The 24,930-nt window shown below is 36.2% G+C and overlaps 2 protein-coding genes and 1 long non-coding RNA gene across 6 annotated transcripts in view; 2 read left to right on the top strand and 1 right to left on the bottom strand.

The window, feature by feature from the left end:
- Positions 1–7,965, bottom strand: part of LOC121727681 (apoptosis-inducing factor 3-like) — a 30,097-nt gene extending 22,132 nt beyond the window's left edge. Inside the window, exons 1-3 of one of the 3 annotated variants that reach the window (XM_042115647.1) lie at positions 7,938–7,965; positions 540–561; positions 163–171 (exon numbers count right to left, since the gene is read on the bottom strand). In XM_042115647.1, the coding sequence (XP_041971581.1) occupies positions 163–171; positions 540–556 (26 nt within the window). In that variant the 5' untranslated portion in view covers positions 557–561; positions 7,938–7,965. Of the gene's footprint in view, positions 1–162; positions 172–536; positions 562–7,937 lie in introns of those variants that run through there. The other 2 variants (XM_042115649.1, XM_042115650.1) reach the window with 2 other exon arrangements.
- Positions 6,594–6,866, top strand: LOC121727684. The gene is made up of 2 exons (XR_006035709.1): positions 6,594–6,727; positions 6,810–6,866. It is a non-coding gene; the product is annotated as an uncharacterized LOC121727684 (long non-coding RNA).
- An 11,262-nt stretch (positions 7,966–19,227) lies between the features above and the next one.
- The window catches only part of LOC121727661 (oxysterol-binding protein 1), a 43,674-nt gene continuing 37,971 nt past the window's right edge, over positions 19,228–24,930 (top strand). For both annotated transcript variants that reach the window (XM_042115624.1, XM_042115623.1), the window contains exons 1-2: positions 19,228–19,513; positions 20,255–20,443. In XM_042115624.1, coding sequence (XP_041971558.1) covers positions 19,371–19,513; positions 20,255–20,443 — 332 coding nt within the window. In that variant the 5' untranslated portion in view covers positions 19,228–19,370. The remainder of the gene's footprint in view (positions 19,514–20,254; positions 20,444–24,930) is intronic.

Below are 24,930 nucleotides of genomic sequence, written 5' to 3'. Positions count from 1 at the left end.
GGTGAGAACCAACATAGAAGAAAGACATTCCTTTTTTTTAATTTTAATCTGTTGTATTTTGTATTATTAATGTATTTTTTTTGGAGCAAAGGACTCGTTTCCAGCTCCCAATAAATTAAAAAAAAAAAAAAAAAAAAAAAAGAGAAAGGATTTCGGACTTACCAACCTTGCCTTGAGCAGAGTAGACAGAATGATAGAGTATACCGACTTAGTACTCATGTTGAAATTTTTAAGTTTGACGTATTATGACGAAAATCGTCGCTAGGGTTGTTAACTTGTCACCTACGAATTTAAAACTATGACATATTCGCTGGACGTGTTCCTCTGTGGTCGTGTTGTTGTTTATGTTTTGGCACATGCGATTAAAATTGACAGAATCTAATTTTGAAATCTTTATTTTAAATATTTAAAAATAAATTATATCAGCCAGCGCAAGGCACATTCCGTTCATAATCCTAGTGAAACCCGACAAATTTGACAGATATTGAAACCTGTCCGTCTCTTTGCAGTCGAACTACTGGTCGTTATGTCTATTGTGCCTTGAGGCATAAAACATTTGATCATGGAATTAATATGTACTACGTACAGCAGGAAAGCTTACTGTGCGTCTAAGCACGTGCCGAGTGAGAGGTCATTAATCTTGGTCCGTCTCTCTCTAACTAGTGTGACCATTCCTATCTGTAGGATTAGGATAGCGATTTTATTGGAATAATAAAATCGCTTCGCCCAATGCAGCTACGGTCAATCTAGGCGGTAGCGGCTATTTTGGAGAGTTGGAGATTATCATTCTAAGAGTTACCAATAGGTTTTTCTAATCTATAATAGCTAGTCTGTGTCTCTATAAGAGTAAAATTTTTAGTGAAGGCATTTTCTACTTAGCGCCTAGACTCAACGACCGCTACCGCCAACTTAAAACAATTTGAAAATACGACTAGATAAATATATATCTGTATAGATAGATATTTATCTATATTCTATACTAATATTATAAAGCGGAAGTTTGTTTGAACGCGCTAATCTCAGGAACTACTGGTCCGATTTGAAAAATTCTTTCAGTGTTAGATAGCCCACTTATCGAGGAAGGCTATAGGCTATATATTATCACGCTAAGACTAATAGGAGCGAAGAAATAGAGGAAAGTGTGGAAAAAACGGGGATATTATTTGAAAGGGCTTATTTTAACGCACTAATCTCAGAAACTACTGGTCCGATTTGAAAAATTCTTTCAATGTTAGCTCATTTATCGAGAAAGGCTATAGGCTATATTTTATCACGCACGGCCCGATACGACCAAACTTGAAGTTACACGAGTATAACTATCATGAGAATAATTTTACTCCTTTAATTTACTCTAGGGTATTATCGTTTGCATTTTACCAAGTTACTCAAAGAGTATGAAATAAAATGTCAATTATAGTTCACAATGACACCGACTGTGACAGTTGAACCCTGTTGTGCAACTATTCTCAGTTTAATATGTACTCCATCAAAATAGCCCGTGTAAATATTTACTCCCGTGTAATTACCTCATTTTTGGATTAGAAGTTGGAAAAACGCAAAACTCGAGTAAAATTTTACTCCAGTTTGGTTGAATCCGCCCTAAGACTAGTAGGAGCGAAGAAATAGAGGAAAGTATGGAAAAAACGGGGGAAATTATTTGAAAAGGCCTATTTGAACGCGCTAATCTCAGGAACTACTGGTCCGATTTGAAAAATTATTTCAAAGAAAGTGATGGCACTGAAACGTGCCATCCGCAACGAATCGGTTAAGAAGTATTATTATATACAATCTTTCATCCCCTATTTATCCCCTTAGAGGTAGAATTTATCAAAACCCTTTCTTAGTGGATGCATGCGTCATAGTATCTTTATGCATGCAAAGTATCAGCCCGATCGATTTAAAATTGACAAAGTTTCATAGCCTTTTGGTGGTAGAATTGATCAAAAAACTTTCTTAGCGGATGCCTACGTCATTACATCTACCTGCATGCCAAATTTCATTGATTGCGTTGATAGATCACTATGCAATGTGCAGGCTTCGGGAGTATATTCAAAAATCAAAATCAAAATCAAAATATTTATTTCTAAATAGGTTAACAAAGTTAACTTTTAGAACGTCGCGTCTACATGAGGCCTACCACCGGTTCGGGAACTAACCCGGCGAGAAGAACCGGCGTAAGAAACTCGCACGGGCCATCTTTTACTAAAAAGATGGAAAATTACAATAGTAACTTAAACTAATTTACAAAAAGCATGTAAAAATGTGTTATATTTTTATAGAAGTAGCTTACAGTCAGTCAGCCTATTTTACCCAAAGAGTGCTATCATTGAGAAAATCAGTTACCTTATAATAAGCCCTAGCACACAACTTTTTTAAATTTAATAATTGAAAGATTTTGGACGTATAGACATATACATTTACCTTTGAAAGATTTGCTTACTTTGCTCAGCCTGGTTATTGATATATCTAACTTACTAATATATATATACAATGTGTCCCGACACCGGTGTCCGATCCTTTAATGTCATATGTATGTGTGTAACAAAAATAAGTGATAATACTTTAGGGTGTGTACGTGTTCCTTGTAGATAGTTCAACTGTGAAAGTAGCAGCTCGTTTACATACAAGAATTGCTCGTTTAAATATATAAGATATATATATTTAATTCTTACTTATTATTTATTACAATAAATACAAATCTGTATATTATATCTGTGCTGTTTTTTTTAACTACAATTACATTTTTTTTAAATTCAGTGATGGGTGGTTGACAATGGAATTTTTCAACAAACAAAAGTATTGAACATTGAACATTTTCTCAAAATTTTAATAATACTTTTTCACATGGTTACTTTACTTAGGTCTTTTTACGTTCTTTAAAATATAAATTCTATACTTTCTTTACTCAATATCTTATGAATCTCTCTAAAACCTCTATTGATATTAGACAAAAATACAATCTTTCATATTATTTATAAAGAAAATTCATTTTTTTATATTTCACCTTAATACTTAATACTAGCTTACATAATATGCTTTAAATAAAATTAACATGCACACACACAAAAAAAAATAATACTAGTCAAATCAATTGCAACTAATTTGAAAATTCTAAGTTAGTTATTGTAAAACATACCTATAGGCTATATCGAAATATTACCAATGTTATAAATTTCGCAAAAACTTATTTATTTTTTAAAGCAATCTGACTTTTCACTAATTAATACTTAAACTATTTCTCATTCTACTTTTTTTAATTGAATTATTTCTAATTATTTTTATTCAAAATTATAATACTATGAAATCGCAATATTATTAAAACTGAAGATGCATTTTGTACATTTTCTTTCTACTGTTATAAATTTTCTTACATTTGTAATATTGCTTTAAATCATTTATTTTTCTAAACGGAACTTTCTATTTATAGTGAGGGAGCCCTAGAACAATTTTTTTTTGTGATTACTAACAAGCTAATTTTTTGTGAGTAACGACATTTTGACGAACAAAATTTTTATTTACGAAAAACCTCGAAAGTGGTAGCTAACAGAGATAGAAAGGATTTCATACTTTGAATTGATGGTTTAAAAATATGGATTGTTATATTTGTAGGACAATGTTACTCTTAAATTATATGACTTACTTATATAATTAATTTTGATGTCAACATAAAATTTAAATAAAAAAAAAATTGTAACATAATTACTAATTTTATACATACCGCTGCAGTTACAAATAATACATAATATTATAAATTATTTTTATATAGTTTTACATAAAACAACTTCAATCGCATTTTTCTATCCTCTTCTCTGTTCTCCCGGCTGCATCCACTTCCGACACGAACATCTCCCGGCTGCCTGCATCCAAAATCTGTAACGAAATTACATAAAAATAAGTATTATTACAAACTACGCGACGCCCGCAACTCAGTTGTGCCAAAATTCATTTATCACGCAGGGACCGTTCATTTTTCCGGGATAAAAAGTATCTTATGTCCTTTCTCGGGACTCAAAGTATCTCCATATCAAATTTCAGCAAAATCAGTTCAGCGGTTCAGGCGTGAAGAGGTAACAGACAGACAGACAGACACACTTTCGCGTTTATCTATACTAATATTATAAATGCGAAAGTATCTCTGTCGATATGTCTGTCGGTTCGCTAACTTTTTTATTAGGATACAATGTTGCTTATTTTAAATATTTTTAAATTACCTTTGGAAAGATAGAAGGAGTCACTCCAGGTTTCAACCTTTTCCGAGCTTCTGTTCGATAATCTTCCGGTTTGAAATGAAGTGAACAAACTACAGAGCTTTGACGTAAGTTGCCGGGTATCACCTCTAACGGGTATCACTTTTTCTTTAGCTCTAAATCTGAAGGCAAACTGGAAATATAAAATTTATATAAACACAATTTTTATTAAGGTCCGTCGGGGCAAGTGCACCTACAGGGTAAGGTATCTCAAAAATATCGAAAACTACAAATATTATACAACTAACGACACCTTACATACACGCAAGAAACTAAACTACAGTTCCACTTCTACAACCCAAATGGCCATGTTCACCATAACTTGAAATAATTATCCGCCATTTATTTTTAGTGTAATTTATACCGGCTGCCTTAATTCACTATCCTGCATTGCAGTCCTGCTGCAGTCCGCCGTGCAGGCCTGCAACACCATTCACTATCCTGCGTGCAGTCCGCCGGCATATGCAGGATAGTGAATGATGTTGCAGGCCTGTACGGCGGACTGCAATGCAGGATAGTGAATGGGCCGTTTAAGATGATCTCGTGTCAGTAGTCAGTTCAAATCTGGAAAATTTTGATTTGTTCCGGCTAATGCGATGAGTAAAGAGTTTAAATGTTCTTTAATTCTATGTTTGTATTTTACTTCTAAATGTTGATTGAAAAAAGGGGCGTTTTAAGTGTGACGTGTCTGTCTGTCTGTAAAGTGTAAACATTGAACTTTGAAGTAAGTGTACCGCGAAAGCAACTCTGTCGTGGAAATTTTGCAATTTGCAGTAATGTAGCCTACATGGAAACGGGAACTAACGCGCGCTATAAGCTGAAGCCCACGCGGACGGAGTCGCGGGCAACTAATATTAATTTTTTATATAATATCACTAGCTGTCCCGGTGAGCTTCGTGTCACTTTAAAACCTTCCCTGGACTTCTACGAATATTTTATGACTAAAATCAGCCCAATCCGTTCAGCCGTTTTCGAGTTTGAGCGCGACTAACACATTTGGAAATCCATTTTTATATATAAGAAGATTATAAAAACGTAATATTAATAAAAAACGTAAAATGCGTAGTCACCCTAGTGCATACTGAATGTCAAACTTACCTGTGAAAAGATAATCCACAGCCAGGGTACGATTCTTTCCCACAGCCACTCACAGCACAAATATTGTTGACCATTTTACAAACGACACTATTTAAAAATCGTTTTAAGCTTGGAAAACATTAATAATAACTCCATACGAAAACAAAGAAAACGCCATATTGCTTTTGTCGTTTGACGTTTGTGATGCTTATACCATTTTCCAAGTGTTGCCGAGTGTAAATATAATAAAACTACCTGCCATAATTTTTTTATGTCGTGAAACATAACATTTGGATTTATCTGGACCTACAAACTTTTGCATTCAATATTTTTATTAGTATACAAGTACAAACATACGGCACGTGATATTCATAAACAAAATTATTGTCTTTGCTGCGAAGAACTGTTCTTGAATTTACTACCGTTAAAACTTAAAATATTTTACATGGCAATTGTGCGAAAGAGATGCACCAAGAAAAAGTTTGTCTCATGGCGGCTCTCGACATAGGCGAACGCGTTGGCCAACGCGTCTGCAGACGCGTTGGCCCAATGTGTAGAACGGGCGTTCGCGCGTTGGCCAACGTCTAAATACCTACGGCCAACGCGCGAACGCCCGTTCTACACATTGGGCCAACGCGTCTGCAGACGCGTTGGCCAACGCGTTCGCCTATGTCGAGAGCCGCCATCACATGGGCACACTTCCCAGAGTAAATATTGGTTATTAAAAAAATACTTTATTCTTTTTATAATAAGGTTCATTTTGACACTCAAGAAAATTGCAAGTGAGCATTCCTGCTGTACGTAGTACATATTAATTCCATGCATTTGATTCACGACCATTGACTTTTTTTTTTTTTTTTTTTTTTGTTAATTCGTCCCGGTCTGGACAGGCAAAGGGAGCGTTGCCCATACAGCCATTTCTATGTTTTCTCTATTTAATGAATGATAGTGAAGGCCGAAGCCAATTCTTTTATATTAACCATCTGAAATAGAGTTTTCATCAGGCCGAAGCCAATTCTTTGATATAAATAATATGAATAATAAGTTTTTTCATCAGGCCGAAGCCATTTCTCATGTTTTGATAGTATTGTTTTGTTTAATTAATACTGTCCCTTCTTCAATTTGACATATTGTCGTCATTGGTTTGTCTTGACGTGGTCTTGACTCTTGACAGATGCCTAAAAAGGCTAAAAAGTCTGCTAATAAACAGTTCAAAGTTATGTACATTAAATAATATTTTATTACTAAAATTAAGAAAAACGAGATGAAAAGCAAATATAAAAGAGAATTATTTACAACCACAAAGTACTTATATATAATTAGGAAATTTACAACACATAACCGTTACAGAGAACTATCTCTGTGTTACTATATACAATCTCAAGGTATATAGGTAATGACTGGTGAGTACCTATTTAATTATATATCACCAATGGTAGAAAGGACGTACTCATATATTGGCTTATAACAATCGGGTGTTTTCAGAAGCTGCTGAAGGGAGTGCGGGATGGCTTCAGCAGTTTTAAAGATATCCATCAAGTGGTTAATAAAAATAAATCTTTGAAGAGTAAAACTGTTACAAGTAAAGAAAATATGATCCAAGGTTTGTTCAGAATGATTACAGTAATTACAAACGGGTGAAGACAATATATTCAATCTATGAAGATGACGACCATTGACTTTTATAAGTGGACTCGGCATAATGGTCTCTACCATAGAGTATACAAGCAAGCTATAGAGTGCTTCTAACAAGGTATGAACTGTAAGCACGAGTGTGAACATATTTTCCTATAATCGTCAAACGATGGCGCATGGAACATCACTAGACTTGCGTTATACGTTTGACAAGTATCTATAGAACTTCTGCTTACGATCGGCACAACGGGGAACGAGCGATGCGCGCGCTCTATAGCTTGCTAATGTATACTCTAAGGTCTCTACCAAATCAAAATACTGTGGCCGGTCCGCCATTTTATGTTCCGGTTCTCCGAGGTACATAAACTGTCAAAGTGTCGTATTATAGGGATGTCGAAATTGAAAGAAAATATCGATATATCGATACATCGATATTTGAATAAATATCAATATCGGTCTCGATATATTGCGAAAAAAATATCGATATATCGGTCAAATTTTTCGACCAATTTGCTTTTTCTAAATTAATTTATAGTCCGTCAAAAAAGTGAAGAAATTTAAAAAAGTTTGTCCTTGGATCGGTACGTTTATATTTTTACTAAAATTTTTGTTATTTTACCGATGGCTTGACTTCGTATGTGCTAATTTAGTTAATAATTAGACAATAAATAAGATTTGTGATAGAATAGAATATAACATGGCTTGATTTTCGATATTTAACATAGAAATTAGTAGATTTGACGTTTAGTGATGTACTTTTTTATCGAATTTAAAAAATAGAAGGTGAAGAATCTGATCATTTATTTAAAAGATTTTAACCTTAATAGCTCACTTATAACATATTACTTATCGATATCCTCGACAAATATCAACCGAGTGTACCATCACTATAGACCGCTATGTTTAGCTCTTGGCAATATGGCGCCGGCCACACTTTTTTGTAGTTATGTCGCTTCCATCTGTTTCCTTATTCATTGTTCACGACCTACAACCGTGAATAAAGCTCGACAACTGTTGATTCTAAGGGTATGCGCGCACGGGCAACTTAGTTGCTCGGCGATTTATTTGTCTCTTGATGAAGTCTAGGAGCTAGTATGAAAGTGCGCGCACGTAGCGACGCAACTTTTTCGTTGCCCAGAGCCCGCGACGCAACTGTCTCCTTCCCTATTGGTTTCTATGCAAGTGCGCGCACGGGCAACAAAAAAGTTGCCGATCGGCCAGTTGCCACTCGACTGCCGCTGCGTGATTTTGTGTGTACTTGCAGCAATGAGTTTCTAAAATACTAGAGTAGCAATAGCAACGTCTTACAAAATATTCTCAGAAATGCGTAACCACTTGATAGCTCAAAAGACAATGTCAATTCATAATAATAAAATTTTTAGTTACTTTAGACTGAGTGTCGAAAGTTTCGATGAACTGTGCAGAATCTTACTAGATTGGCAGTTTACGGCAGCAACGCGTTGCCACTTGCCACTTCGAAGATGTCTGCAGGCATATCTGACCTACATAATGACACAATAACCATATTATGGTTATTGTGTCAATATGTAGGTCAGATATGCCATATTATGGTTATTGACATGACATATGCCTGCAGACATCTTCGAAGTGGCAAGTGGCAACGCGTTGCTGCCGTAAACTGCCAATCTAGTAAGATTCTGCCACAGTTCATCGAAACTTTCGACACTCAGTCTAAAGTAACTAAAAATTTTTTTTGGGTATGCTCTCAATTTCATAAAACTAGTATAAAATTTCCCGAGAGTCAGCCGATCGCTCCATAGTGGATGCATCCATTATTCTATTTTTCGACGCTTTCTTCGGTTTTTTATAGCGAGTGCAACGACCACTGCAGCCGTCTCGACCAAATGTATATAATAAGTCTATGATATTTGCCTTTGACATTTTCCAAAGATGAAAGACATAGATAAAGTATTATAGTAAAGAAAATGATGGGTATGCTTTTAAACTTGTAATAGTATACTATCTGACGAGATTTGCCTTCTCGGTAGCCAATCAAATATCATCTAGTTGCAGTGAGTGACAAGTACTGAACTCTGAAGTCTGAAGAGAAGTTAGAACACACCTGCCATGTTTATGGCATGTCTGTAAGCGACATATCTACTATTACTATCGAAGACTTATTTGTTAAACTTTTAAAAGATCTCGATCCACATAAATCAGCAGGACCTGATGGTGTACCTGCTATATTTCTAATAAAATGTGCCAAATCCGTCGCAGTGCCACTTACACTTTTTTATCAAAAATCATTAAGCGAATGTATTGTAGGGTTGTTGAGGAAGTGATTATGAGGAAGAGGAGGAGGAAGAGGAATTGTCACGCGCAAATTTAGAGGATGCGGATGAGGAAGAGGATATTTTTTTGAGGAAGAGGATGCGGATGAGGAAGCGGAAGAGGAAGTACGTCCATATAGTTAGTAGCGTTCCAGATGACGTTAATTTTGACCAAAACGCTCAAAACGTCCCCTTCTGCCGTTCCCTTTGGCGACCGGGGTCGTTTTGATCGCGGCTATGACGTCACTCATGACGTCATCATTTTCGCTCAAAACGACCATTGACGAAGATGGGTCAAAGTGGGCGTTCTAGTTTTTTTTTTAATTTTAACGTAACTATATCGCGAAAGCCATGTATGGAAAGTTTTCAGGAGAGAGTAGAGACTAGAGACAAAAAAACTTTATATTATTTCATTACAAATATGTAATATTTAAATTACTTAAATAAATTAAATAACATTTAATGAAATATTTTGATTGGAAAATAAATTGTTTTAAATGAAAGGTCAAATGATTTCTTATAAAATATAATAATTAATACTACTTACTCGTACTTGACTAAGCATTTATGCGGTATTGTTACCTAACGTTTATATGTATATTGTGACAATAGTCAATATTGAAAGTATGTGGTTTTGTTATTAAAATATGATTCAATGTGAAAACTCAAATATAATAAAAGTTTAACTATATTAAAATATCTTATATCTTTAAACGAGCAATTATTGTATATATATATATATATATATATATATATATATATATATATATATATATATATATATATATATATATATATATATATATATATATATATATATATATATATATATATATATATATAGAAAATATCATTTTCATCGGATACCGAGCAAAGTAGTCGGTCAAACAGCTAGTGATTACTTAAGTAAAAAAATGTAATACTAAAAACGAAACAAATATAATATTATGTATTTTATTTGTAAAATAAATGTAACTATAAACAATAAAATTACTTTTATTTACGACTTGAAGAAAAGGATAATATCCAAGTTCGGTTCAATTTACCTATGTATAAAAAAATTATAGTTCTTTTTTTAAACTTTTCTCAAAACGATCCATTCCACTTGGGTTTGTATCACTGACGCTCGCATGCTAGTGGAACGGGAAAAACTACGGTCTTGAGCGTGAGTGTTACTAACGTCATCTGGAACGCGGGGAGCACAGCGTTTCCCAATAGGCGATAACGCTCCCTTGTGGGCGCTGAAGATCCAAAGGGTGGCGGTGTGAAACTCAGAAGAAATGGCGGTGTTTTGTAGAGGCTGGGGGGGGGGGGGGGGGGGCTAATATTACCGACAAATTTGTGGCAAGAGCTCCTTAATTTAAATTAGGAAAAGAAAGTAGGTGAAACAATGGGGGTGTTAAAACATATTTTGTTCTCAAAGTGGGCAGTGGACAAAAAAAGTCTGATATAGCACTACACTTCGGTCTCATTTCGATTTTCGATAAAAGAAATCAAATTATTAGATTATTCGCACTGCGTAGCTGCGTACACGCGTAAACAAAACAACGCTTGCTATGTTTGGTACTAGTAACGATAGCTGCAGCCGTGGGTGCCAAAAAAAAGCAAATTTTAAATAATAGTTTATTAATTATAACTTTTACATTAATTAAAATTACTAATTACGAATTACAAACTAAGAGTGATTCCCTACTGAAGTGGAGTAAAAGAATGAGGTCCTCCGCTGGTCGCACGATGGTGGTGGCCGCTTCTGCTGACTTGGATATTCCCTCGAATTGATGTTGAAATCTTGCACCGTGTGCGGTACAGCGCGGTAAAGCTGTGTGCACACTTGGGTTTCTGAATATTAAAATAAAGGTGTGGATACACTTATATTGAGGTGTATCGTAGTTAGGATGGTGTAACACCTCCCCCCCGTAGAACAGCGCCTGTTGAAGACTGTTGTCGTAAACTGCGCTGGAGGATGATCAGGATCTATTCTTCTATGTCGAGCGTAGACAGCTGGCATCTCTATCTTGCTATTGTCATTCGGTTTTGATGTTTCAGCCAAGGATCTGGTATATCTCTTCCATAAGTACACGCTAGTGAGGGCGCATGCACTTAATAGTATCAATGCATACATAGGTATCGTAGTGTGATAGATACCGTAGTTGTCTTCATTTTTCAGTTTTATAGGTTGCTGCATGGAGATTCTTGTATTGATTTCTTGTAGATTTTTCAGGCTTACTGAGTTTAGTGTAAGAGTAGCCTGTGAGTCTTCTTCAGTAGTCGTGTAGTTGGGCATATTCAGTAGCTTGAGCGCCTGGCCTTTTAGACGATCCTTGGAGTTCGAAATGGTAAATTCTGGGGCCTCCATAAAACATTGCTTAGGGATGATGACAAGATAGCTGCCTTGGAGAGTCTCGTACTGGTGACGTTCGCAGAACATGTGGACTTTTGTTGGCTCAGGAAAACTGACAGTGTAGTGCTTCTCATCCAATTCTTCAAATGCTGCATGGCTCAGGGTAACAGTGATGGGCTTGCACGAAGGGCTTCGCTCCTGGGTTGATATTAGTCGCTGCACGCAGTCCTCTGGCTGGTTGAGAGGGTTCGGCTGTTCCTTACATATATGCCACTTGTTGGCCTTCGGGCATTCTGCCTCTATGTACCTGAATTCTTTCTCATGGATAACTAGGAATGGAAAGGTGGGTTTGAGGATCTCATGGTGCTTATTAGGAACTATAGATAACTTATATAAAGTAAATATCTTAGCTAGAAATATTGGAAATTTAAAAACTAAAACTATTTCATTACCCACATAAAAGGAGCCTACTCTAATTATATCATAGTATTCTCTTACATCTAAATTAAGAATACGCTCACTGCCGTACAATGATGACAGTTTGCTTAAAATAGAGCGTATGTTAGCTAGATCTAAAGCTGAATGATGTAAAGTGGAAGTTTTAATAAATGCTAAAATATTCTGCAACTTAATTATTTCCTGTGAAATGGAATCTACATTGTCACTCAATATTAAGAGTATTTGAGTGAGACGAGTATATTTCACTAAACTGAAATTCTGCTTTACATTGTTATCATTAATTTTATTAACCATGTTCATCATTTTATTCTGATTTTCTTTAATAATTTCTATAATTTTTGAATACTGAATTGTCCAATTTTTAGATAAGCTAATATGACTGTTTAATTCATTTATCAAATTATTTTCGTTTTCCTGCAAATTTTTAATAGCTTCATTGTAATGAATAGCATCAGTATAATCTAAGTTACCAGTGACACTTTTGATTACTGAGCCAAGACCATCAATAAGGCCTCTTTTCGCACGGTTGGACACAAATGTCTCTAGCTGATTTAAAACACCAGTAAGCTTATTTTTAAGGTATGCTATATGGGGTTCTAGAAAAAATTTAGTTTTATTCTGAAATTCTTGAGTAAAGGAATCTAATTGAATATCGATAGACTACTGAATAGCGGACTAACATTCAGTGAACATGTCGGCAACGTATGCCAAAAAGCTATCGCAAGATACAAGCAGCTAGCCAAAGCCGTTCGAGTAAGCTGGGGGCTTAAACCCCAAATAGTTAGGATTATTTATACTGCGGTCATAGAACCGACTATTCTGTATGCATCAGCAGCGTGGGCACCCACCGTGGAAAAGATGGGGGTCCAAAAAAGGCTCAACTCCGTCCAACGGGGTTTTGCCCAGAAGATCTGCAGAGCATATCGAACCGTCTCCCTGAACTCTGCAATGCTGTTGGCTGGGATACTCCCTCTTGACCTCAGAATACTCGAAGCATCGAGGCTTTATGAGGCCAAGAAGGGAGTACCACACCCGGCACTAAGAGACAGGGAGGTGGAGCGAATGGCTCCTGCGATTGAGGACCCACATCCGGCAGAGCAGGTAGAGCTGAGGTTCGGGTTGGTAGATGAAGACTCATATGCAGACGTGGTTAACAGCCACGTCCATAGGATATATACGGATGGCAGCAAGATTGAGGGTCGAGTTGGAGCCGCACTCTCCGTATGGAAGGGTGAGGCCGAGACAAAGGCCGTCAAGCTTGCATTGCCGCCGTATTGCACCGTCTACCAAGCCGAACTTCTAGCGCTCCAAAGAGCAGTAACTATAGCCTGCAAGAGTGGACTGGCGAAGGTCGGAATCCTCAGCGATTCCAGATCGGCTCTCCAGGCTGTCACTCTTAGTTCCCCTCATCCCCTGGCAGTGCAAACAAGGGCGGCCCTCCGAAAAGCTGCATTGCAGAGGCGGGAGGTCTCCTTGTTTTGGATCAAGGCGCACGTAGGGTTGAGAGGGAATGAGAGAGTTGACGAATTAGCCAAGAAGGCCGCGCTGGGATTGAGGAGGAAACCCGACTACGATCTGTGTCCTGTTTCATTCGTCAAGCGTATCTTAAGAGAGGATACGATTGAGGAATGGGACAGGAGATACGAAGTGGGAGGGACGGCTGGAGTCACGAAGCTCTTCTTCCCAAGCGCTGCCGCTGCGTACAAAATAGTCAAAAAGATAGACATCACACACTACACCACACAGATTCTGACTGGACACGGCGGATTCGCCTTCTACTTGCACAGATTCAAGTTGAAGGAGGATCCGTCGTGCCTGTGTCAGCCAGGAGTTGAGGAGACGGTTCCTCACCTGTTACTCGACTGCCCAATTTTTGCTAGCAATAGATATGATATTGAACAGAAATTGGGCACATCGATGACAGGTGAGAATCTGCCATCCATCCTGGGGGGAAAAAAGCGGGACATATTCCTGGCTTTTTGCAGGAAGATTGTGGGTGCAGTGTGTAAGAAAAACAGTGATATTCTGTGGGATAAAAGTTAGGTTCTAGTTTAATGGTTAGCTGTGATATTAGGATAGTTTTAAATTTGTGCCGTTGCTTTATCTTTGACATTGTTGCTGTATAATATTGAAAATGTGGATTGAAATTTTATTTTTGGTAATTTTTATTTACAATTTGTACTTATCACATTGGAATTTTATTAATCAGAAATTTATTAAATGGAACATATGGAAAATTGTAAGAAACTGATTATTGGAACCATATTGTATGAAGGATAATTTTACATAGGCTATAATATGAAAAATCGAAAAGAAAAAGGAAATTGTATAAGAGTGACAAGAATCACGAAATGATATTTTAATGTAATAGCTATCTAAGAAATCAGTAAATAAGACTAAAATAAATAAATAGGAAGGAAAAGAAAAAAGAAATTAAAGAATAATAACAAGCCCTAATAATGTTAGGGGGGTGGAAATAAAAAAAAAAAAAAAAAAAAAAAAAAAATATCGATAGACTTAATTTGATACTCTAATTCTTTAAGATTAATTTTATTTAAAAAGGTATGATGATGGGAAATGATCCTAGTGGATCCTAATTTAAAAGGTAAAATTCCAGGTCCGTCGTTTAGGCTTTCAAGTTTTATCTCTTGTGCTCGGACGACGCTCAGGAGAAGAAAGAGGGTCAGCAGTTTCATTTGCATTTTTCTCAGCCGAATCAATGTCTGGATTCCCCGTAGGCTGCAACCGTAGGTTCTTCTACCACACGGGTGGTACGCATCGCGATGATGATTATCCCGAATTTCGCGAACCGGCCCGCGAATAGATCCTACCGACTGCGCCAGTAACGATAGCTGCAGCCGTGGGTGCCAAAAAAAAAGCAAATTTTAAATAATAGTTTATTAATTATAACTTTTACATTAATTAAAATTACTAATTACGAATTACAAACTAAGAGTGATTCCCTACTGAAGTGGAGTAAAAGAATGAGGTCCTCCGCTGGTCGCACGATGGTGGTGGCCGCTTCTGCTGACTTGGATATTCCCTCGAATTGATGTTGAAATCTTGCACCGTGTGCGGTACAGCGCGGTAAAGCTGTGTGCACACTTGGGTTTCTGAATATTAAAATAAAGGTGTGGATACACTTATATTGAGGTGTATCGTAGTTAGGATGGTGTAACATACTACTAATATATATTCTGTGGCTATGTCAATAAAATTAAAACAAACAAGCAAGCTTGCTCAGCGCGGGTGGCGAGAGGGGAGGTCTCGCTCGCCCGTTCGGTCCGGCATCGCGCTCTGGCGTGTGCGTTATCATGATTGGATACGCGACGCGCATGCGCAGTAAAATTCCTCATAAATTCCTCCTAAATTTTGAGGAAGCGATAGCGGAAGAGGATTTTTTTATTTTTATTTATGAGGATGCGGTAACGGTTGAGGAACCCAAAATATTGCGGAACTTCCTCATTATGAGGAAGAGGAAGAGGAATCCTCAGCAACCCTAAATTGTATTGTACCGGAAATTTGGAAAAGAGCTTACATCACTCCGGTCCATAAAAAGGGGTCTAAAACGGATGCGTGTAATTACCACCCGATATCTAAATTATGTATTGCTGCAAAGCTATTCGAGAAATTAATTTATAGTCAACTATTTTCAGCAGTTAAAAACTCACTTCGGAATTATCAACACGGATTTCAGCCTGGCAGATCCACGACATCTAATATGGTCCAACTGAATGACTTTCTGACCGACGCTATGGACCAAGGGGCCCAGGTCGACGTTGTCTACACCGACTATAGTAAATGTTTTGACAGAATTGACCATAAAAAACTCTTACAAAAATTAGAGGAGATCGGTGTTCATGGTGATTTACTCAGATGGTTTGTGTCATACATTACCAATCGCAGTCAAGCAGTAGCAATCAATAACTGTACCTCTAGGTGGCGTCGGATCCCGAGTGGTGTACCGCAGGGATCCCTGCTTGGGCCCCTCTTATTCGTCATATTTGTTAATGACATTGACCAATGTTTTAGCTCGTCCCAATTATTGTGCTTTGCCGACGATATGAAAATCTACAAGCGCATAACGAGTCTCAATGACGCTCATCGTCTTCAGGCAGATCTCCGTGCACTGGAAGTTTATTGTATCACAAACCGTTTAGACCTTAACCCGTCAAAATGTTCCGTTGTTACCTTTACGCGAAAGAAAAATAACATTACTTACGATTATCGTCTCAAAAATCATCCGTTGCCTAGAACTACCACCATAAGAGACCTTGGAGTTATCCATGACTCGAAACTATCATTTAACTCTCATATTGATCATGTCATATCAAAGGCATCTAAAGCTCTTGGCTTCTTAAAGCGAAACTCTAAAGAATTTGTTCGCGCTAAAACCATCAAGGTTCTATATTGCTCTCTAGTTAGAAGTCACCTTGAGTATGCCTATTGCCTCCCAAATTTGGAACCTTACGTATAAAATTCACATTAATAGAATTGAGAACATCCAAAGAAAATTTATACGTTACCTGTGTTTTAAGACTAATCAACGGCTTAGTAGTTCCAATTATAAGTCTGTCTGTACCAAACACCACCTACTTACCCTAGAGGACCGTCGTGTTATTGCTGATTTGTCTTTTCTTGTAAAAATCCCTTCTAATAATCTTGACTGCCCCAACCTATTTTCTAAGTTGTCTTTTAAAATTCCTACTAAGTCCTACCGTCGTCATGTCCTATCTTCTTACCCACTACCTTCTTACACACTACTACAGACAGAACTCCTTCATGTATCGTGCAAGCAAGCTACTTAACTCGATTTGTTCCAATATGGATCTTGATATTTTCAATTGTAATGTTTCAGCTCTAAAAAGATCGTTATGCAAGCACTTTGTCGATCAAAAATAATTTATTGTTGATGTTTATGTCTTCTGTATTATAATGTAAGAAATAAGATAACACTAAATAAATAACTGATATTCTTGTCTAAAGTGTAAATTGTGTTGCAGTAGTACTAGGTATTCATAAAATATTTAAGCCAATATACTGTAAACTATTACTATTAGTGAAAGCTTCTAATTGGCTCCTTATTATGTATTCCGTTTTTTTTAATTTCATTGTAACAATAGCTGTAAGTTTTCCATGTATCTTAAAATAAAATAAAATAAAGGTTTTATTAAATACTTATAGTTTTAAAATTCTGCCACAACAATGGCGCGTAATTGAATTAAACTTACTTATATAAAATTAATTAATTAATTAGTCGTTCTCTTACAAAAAAAGAATATATACCTATAATTTGCCAATTAAAGAAATATATAAGCTTTATATAAATATAATAATTATAAATAAATTTTAAACTGAAATAACTATACAAAAATAATATAATTAGATTATTTAGAAAATAAGTACTTTTGTTATTATTTATGTCATAAGAGATTTTAATATAATATACAATGTCCATTGTATAATTTTCTTTAAATATCATATTACATTCATTCAGTGTATAATAAATGCTTTCATACAAAGCAATTATTTTGTTTTTTATTCAAATCTACAACTGTTTTGCTAGCCCTACGGACATAAGCCCAAAAGTCATAAAAAATAATTACTTGGGACCAATCGCCAGATGAAAAAAAATGTTAAAAATCCATATCTGGTGATTGGGCCCACTGGGCCCAAAACCTTGGTTGGGACGAAACACCAGAGTACTCGATCGGATGGCAGTTCATATGTTTCTGATCAGAAATTTCGGACAATTTGCGGCCGGCCACGCTTGCGTTCGGTATGACCGAATGTCATAGGCCTGCATCCTTGACACTCTTGTTACAAAATAATATTGGCATCTCGCACTTGACTACGTAGATACTTTAAGGGCCAATTCACACCGGATCGGCAGCGGCCAGCAGCGGCGCGAAGAGGCGCGGCGAGGCGCGGCGAGGCCGGCAGAGGCGGCTCGCGTCGCCGCGGGCGGCCGCTAGCGGCCGCGCGCTACCTTCAGAGCGCCGCACAGTGGATCAAAAATCGAGTTTTATAGACACAGGAACTTGAATTTCCAGATGTCATTTTTTTGGGCTGAAATATTATGTTTTCCTAGTTGTTATTACATAATAAAATGTAAAAAGACTCATCTACGTGTAAAAATAAGGTAGTAATAATTTTTTTAAGAAATTTTAGTATGGAGCCGACATGAAAAATGAGCACAATGTCTCTGGAATCGCATGGTTGGCCATTATATCCTCACACACTATTATAGTAAAATTATTACTCACATTTTGGCATATTTTGTATTACGGCACCATTTGTACTTCATTTTGGTTAATTAAAAACTGTCCATTGGTACGGTACTTTATTTTGGTTAATTAAAAACTTAATTCAAATAGAAAGAAGAAAGAAATTATTATGGTGATATAATGTATCAACCCTCTCTTTTTCCAGTGTCCCCAGTAACAATTTATAACTTTCAACTGAATTAAATTAAATTGTCTGGAACTACTTGACATATTCTATTGTTTTTTTGTTAAATGATGCGTGTTCTTTACTTTCATAAAAAAAATGTAACTCCCTTATTATTACACATAGCTGCGTCTTTTTACATTTTATTATGTAATAACAACTAGGAGTCCATATTTCAGCCCAAGAAAATGACATCTGGAAATTCAAGTTCTTATGTCTATGATACTCGATTTTCGATCCACTGTGCACCGCGCGTCCGTCGGCGGAAAGTGCTCGCGGCACCTCGCGACGCCTCGAGTCCTTTTTGAAGTTTTCAAGCGATACTAGTAGTTATAAGTATGTAAATAAAGTTTAAAATTATTACACACTAAAAGTGCTCTTCGCGCCGCGCCGCTGCCGGCCGCTGCCGATCCGGTGTGAATTGGGCCTTAGTTTCTGTGTGTGTGTAATGTTTTGAGTGTATTGTTTTAGGATTGCTTTTCAAATGACATTTCGTAGAGTACACCACTTCTACCTTAGTTTAAATAGAATTCTTTGGATATTTTACGCACGCCCCGGCCCAAAGGCCCAAAAGACTGTCTTTTGTTTTGACTTTTGAGTCTTGCTCCGTTGCTAGATATACGTATCAATTTTAAAACAGATATCTATCAACTGTCAAATTAATGTCATGGTTGATAATGATTGATGAAAATAAACTTGTCAGAATACCTACTTGAAATTAGTAAATTGTCACATCATACCTTTCGACGTTCGACTTTCGCTAAAATCCAAATCAAATCCAAAAAACCCTGATCTAAAAAGAGTCTAATGAACGTGGCGTAGTTGGTGTGTTATGGATTTCAAACCTTATTAATTGAAACGATATTGAAAATGTCTGACGTTGTTGTACCTAAGGGTCAACCTGTATCAGGGGTTCCAGAGAAGAAGGGTTGGTTGTTCAAGTGGACAAATTATCTGAAAGGATATCAGCGGAGATGGTTTGTGCTGTCAAATGGATTGTTATCATATTATAGGTAAAATAATATTTATCCATTATTCTTGATAAAGAACAAGTGTCACAAATTATGATTCTTGTGTGTCAATAGTATAAATATGTTTACTGTTTATCACTGTGTACTTTATATAAGTAAAAATAGTGGCGGATTTACCAATAGGCTAAGTAGGCTGTAGCCTAGGGCGGCAGATTTAGAGGGGCGGCAAATTTAGCCCCATTTTTTTAATCTTACAGAAATAAAAAATCCCACAAAAAACACTTCTTGTAAAATATTGCCGAGACGACCACATAAGGTTTACCCTGTGAAAAAGATATATGAGATCTTATTATGTAGAGCCAATTAGCTTCTGAACCGGCCTAACTCTACTGACCCTAACTTAAACAATTTCTACATACCAGTAAATATGTAAAGTTTCGCCGTTTCGCTACCGCACTGGGTGAAACCTTGTGTGGTCGTCTCAGCAAAAATTTTCAAAAAATGTTTTTGGTAGGATATGATTGTGAACTAAACTAACGTATTGAATTTCAAATTTCAGTTATAGTGGTGGCAAAAATTGAATAGCCTACAGGCGGCAAATTTGTAAATCGGCCACTGAGTAAAAAGAAAGTACTTACTGCAGGAGGAAGTTATTAGTATAATTACTTAATGGATTTATTATAAATGATGATCTATAATTAATTATATTGCACTTTATGACAAAAATAAAATAATTTTCATACATTTATGAGTATTTGCAACTCATTTAACTCTATTTTTCAGAAATCAAGCTGAAATGGCACACACATGTCGAGGCACAATATCCTTACTAGGAGCACTAATACATACTGCTGATTCCTGCACTTTTGTCATTAGTAACGGAGGTACACAGACATTTCACATTAGAGCCCACAATGAGGTGGAGAGACAGAGTTGGGTGACTGCTCTTGAATTAGCAAAAGCTAAAGCAATGTAAGTATAAACTGTATGTTTTATGTCTTAACAATGTATTTTAATGTTTTACAAGTTTAGTTGCTATGCTGCCATAACATATTAAGCAATATGATATACTATATGTGGGTACTTTGTGATAAAATTTAAGAATACCCTCAATCCTCATATCAACAGCTATAAGGTTTTAACCCGTCAATCACCATGTGGTAGCTGGCTGCCGCATTACAATTGAAGATCTATTGTGTCTGCGATACCCACAATGGAGGTGTTAAAGTTTATTCTACAGATTCAGGATTCTTAATAACTATCATACCACCTGCAACTTGTCGCCATCTATCTAAAAAAAGCTAATTTTTTAAAATTTATTAAGATCAGATTACCCTATATTAAAAAAAAACAACAACAACAAACATAATAACGTTGCGCCAGACAGACAGACAGTAATAATCTTAGCACGGATATTATGGTACTATGGATATTTTCAAATAATAATGAAAAACACATTTTGCAGTGATTTAGTGAAAGAAAAAATATTTTGTAGTACGTGTGGTAATTTAAATATAATCTTCCATACCTATGGACGATAATCAAGAACAAATCAAGAAGAAAAACGAATAGCATATCAGCCACGACACGAATTTCGCGTTATGGTCTTTTTGCGATTGCCAGAACGCGTCGTGGCCGTTTTCATTAGAGACAGTGAAACAGCCACGACGCGAAGTGACCACAACGCGTTGTGAGCCATTTTTTCGCTCATTGAGCGATTTCGGTCTTTGAGCGTAACATTTATACAAGAATTGCTCGTTTAAAGATATAAGATAAGATATTAATGGAGGTTCAGGGATTTAGGGTTTATAACTTTGTAATAGAAGAAAAGTGATACAAGGTTCCTGTGAACTCTGTAGTCATCTCAATTTCAATTTAAAAAGCCTTTTATTGCCAAAACTTACAAATATTTACAAAACAATTCATTAAAACATTATTTAGAAATGGGAAGCTGCATGTCAGCCTCCTTATTGGCGTGTTCTTCTGACACAAAGGTCTCCTCCAGCCTTTTCCATTAGCATCTGTCACGAGCCAGCCGAAGCCACAGAGGGCCAGCAGAAGCCCTGATTTCATCTGACCATCTTTTAAGTGGTCATCCTCTTTTCCTTTTTCTATTGTATCTACTATCTTGGGAGCCATAATTCTGTTGTTATTTTTGGCCAGTCATCTAGTTATTTATATAAAATAAAAAAAACTATATTTAGTTTAGTGTTTGTTTACAGTTTAACTTTTTGACAGTTTTGTTATTTAACTTTTAAGACTGGGTTGCACCTACTAACTTTAACTGTAAATTTAACTTTATTTTTAACTTTAGCTACAGTGCAAAATGTCAAATCTTTGGTTAAAGTTAAAAATCTACGCCATCAAGACTGAAGACACCATATTTAACCATAACCATAGAGCTCGACAAGGTTTTAAATGCATGTGGCGAAAAAAGAACTAACGCTGTCATCATACAAAAACCGCTATTTTTGACAGTTCTCCTTTACCAGCAGCGCCCCCGCCCACGCGCATTTATAACCTTGTTGGATCAACTGTCATCTGTCAATTTCTCAGGGCAAAGTTAAGGATAAAGTTAAATTTACCTTAACCATAGATGAAGTATATATATAAACTATAACCATAAATTTAACTTTAAATTTAACTTTACCCACGCTTCTGGTGCAACCCAGTCTTAGTAGTTCGAGAGCCTCATGAATTTCCAATTATTAAGGGACAACCCACACGTACCACAACCACAACCACACCACGTGGTCGCAAAAGCTGCAGCGACACCATTCACACGTATCTAACCACTGCTTGACGGCATTTTGTCGTTGCGACGTGGTGTGGTTGTGGCACGTGTGGGTTGGCCCTAAAAATTATTTTTACCGAATTCCAAAGAGGAGGAGGTAATACGTTCGGCTGTATGTATCTTTTTTTTTGTATGTTCAACGATAACTCAGCCGTTTGTGATACGATTTTCAAATTTCTTTTTGTGTTGTATAGGGTTTAACTCGAATTTGGTACCATGTTCACAAAAGTGGTGATCTGATGATGGGATCCTGGAGGAATCGAGGGGACTCCTTGAAATTTGTATGGAAACATATAGTGATTTCAATTTTTTCTGAAGCATTCGAGGTAAATGCTACCAAAAAGTAAGATTTCGCACCAGGTTATACCCTGGATCCGAAGGTACCCAACAGAACTTTTGAATCCTTATAGATACAGATTCGGGGATTTCGGCGTTGTTTAAACAACTGAAAGCATAAGCCAATCAAGTTAATTGATCATCATCACAATCATAGTTATGCCATGGGTCATCACATTATGACCCAATTATTGATGCTTTCCGTGATATTTTGCATCGAAGCAAATGTTTTTGATGATTATTTCGCTGTTTGTGGACCGATTTTCAAAATTCTTGTTTGATTTGATTCTTGATTTTGTATAATAATTACGAAAGTGGTGAGCTGAGGATGGGATCAATGAGCAATCGAGGGAAATCCTTGAAATTTATCAAAAGACTCATAGTGGTTAAAATGTTGTTTCTAGTAACTTAAACATATGTTACGAATAAGAGAAAGTTCATACGAAGGTGTCTCTTGGTCCAAAGGTACTGAACAGAACTCCTGAACCTTTAAAGATAAAAGTTTTTAAATTGCAGCATCGCTTAGATAACTGTAAGCATTTACCACAATTTCGCTTACAGTAACATAATGTGAATAGTTAACATTCGTAGTGGTTATTTACGCATAAAGCCTTAGCTTGTAGATAACTAAAAAGAGTGAAATTATTATTTTTAACAAAAAATTAAAACCTACTTCCAAGGTAAAAACAATAATAATATGAACTAAAAAGTATTAAATAACTCTTACTCTACAATAGTGCCTTTTTTCAGAATTCGTCTAAATCTCAACTATTTCTGTACATATACTACAGTCTTCATTACTTTGAAGTCGGTACCAGTTCCAAAAGCTTCAGATATTCTGACATTGACTGAACTCACGATAAAATTAGCTGGTACCGACTTCAAATAATAAAAATAAGAGTCTACCTGGCCATTCTTGCGCCCCCCCAGAGTCTACGCCCTGTGCCTGGGCACCGGTCGCACCGCCCTATTTACGGCACTGAACCTAGGACACTGAACTCTAACGATTTTTTACATTTTAAAACTTAATATTTCACAAACAGATGAATAAATCGAAAATGATCTATGGGGTGTAACAAAAACAAGTGATAATACTTTAGGGTTTAGGGTGTGTATGTGTTCCTTATAGAGAGTTCACTGTGAAAGTAACAGCGCTGAAAGACCAAAATTTTTTTTCATTTTTGTATGGGCAAGCGCCCGAACGTCACGAGTTTCCCCGTACAAAAGTGAAAAAAAAATTTGGTCTTTCAGCGCTGCTACTTTCACAGTGAACTCTCTATAAGGAACACATACAAACCCTCAAGTACTATCACTTATTTTTGTTACACCTTGTATAAATACTCGTATTATTTTTAAAAAATCTATCCACGACACCCATGGTGGGGTTGACGCGAAAAAAAAATTCATCCCCGCTTGATGTGCATGAAATCTTAAAAAATATTTTTTAAAGATTTCATGTAGGTACCATTTTGTCGCAATCATTAATATGTGCATTCATGCCAAATTACAGCTTTGTAGGTCCTATAGTCTCTGAGAAAAACCGCGGACAGACAGACGGACAGGCAGACCGAAACTATAAGGGTTCCTTGTTTAATATGGAACCCTAAAAAGGAGGATGTTAAATGAGTAGACTCACTTTTGAGTTTTATTAGTGCCAACACAGTAAAAATATAATGCAGTGGTCAGGTTGCATAATTGTTTTAAAATGAGTTAGACTTCCAGCTATTTATGATAAAATCAATACTTACATAATATTATTTTTGTCGTTAAAATATAAACTTTATTAATTATTCATTTTTAAATAATAAGTACAAAATTTTTATCATTCAACAAAATATATCAATCACATATTGTGGAGTCTGAGTCTTTAGTGAGTCATAGCAATGGTGTCGAAGTTCAATTAAATTACGTGCTAACAGCTAAATAAATATGTTATCGTTACAGCGTTAATAGAAGCTCGTACTCGTGCCAGACATGAAAAATATCAATAAGGGTCGATTCACACCTAAACGAGACGAGACGCGACTTTCGAAACAGTGAATACAAAAGTTTTTTTCGCATTTTCATTTCATTTCAATCTTGTGTTATGAAGGGGAATTTATTGTACAAAAATGGCCAATACTGCACACTTGGAGTGACGCTATATCAATTTTGTATCGCTATTATGCATTACTAGATGACCATAATAATTCGTTTATCGCGCGGGATAAACGAATCACATATTACCTGTTTCGAGAAGATGGGTATTACCTGGGTACGCCCGTGCTGACGCCTATAGTCCATAAATATGGCTTTTGATAATATCTTTGCATTGTAACTTTTACATATT

Source organism: Aricia agestis, chromosome 6 (assembly GCF_905147365.1).
Source record: "Aricia agestis chromosome 6, ilAriAges1.1, whole genome shotgun sequence".
NCBI lineage: Eukaryota > Metazoa > Arthropoda > Insecta > Lepidoptera > Lycaenidae > Aricia > Aricia agestis.
The sequence above is the reverse complement of the archived record's forward strand: the minus strand, read 5'-3'. Positions and strand labels throughout refer to the sequence as shown.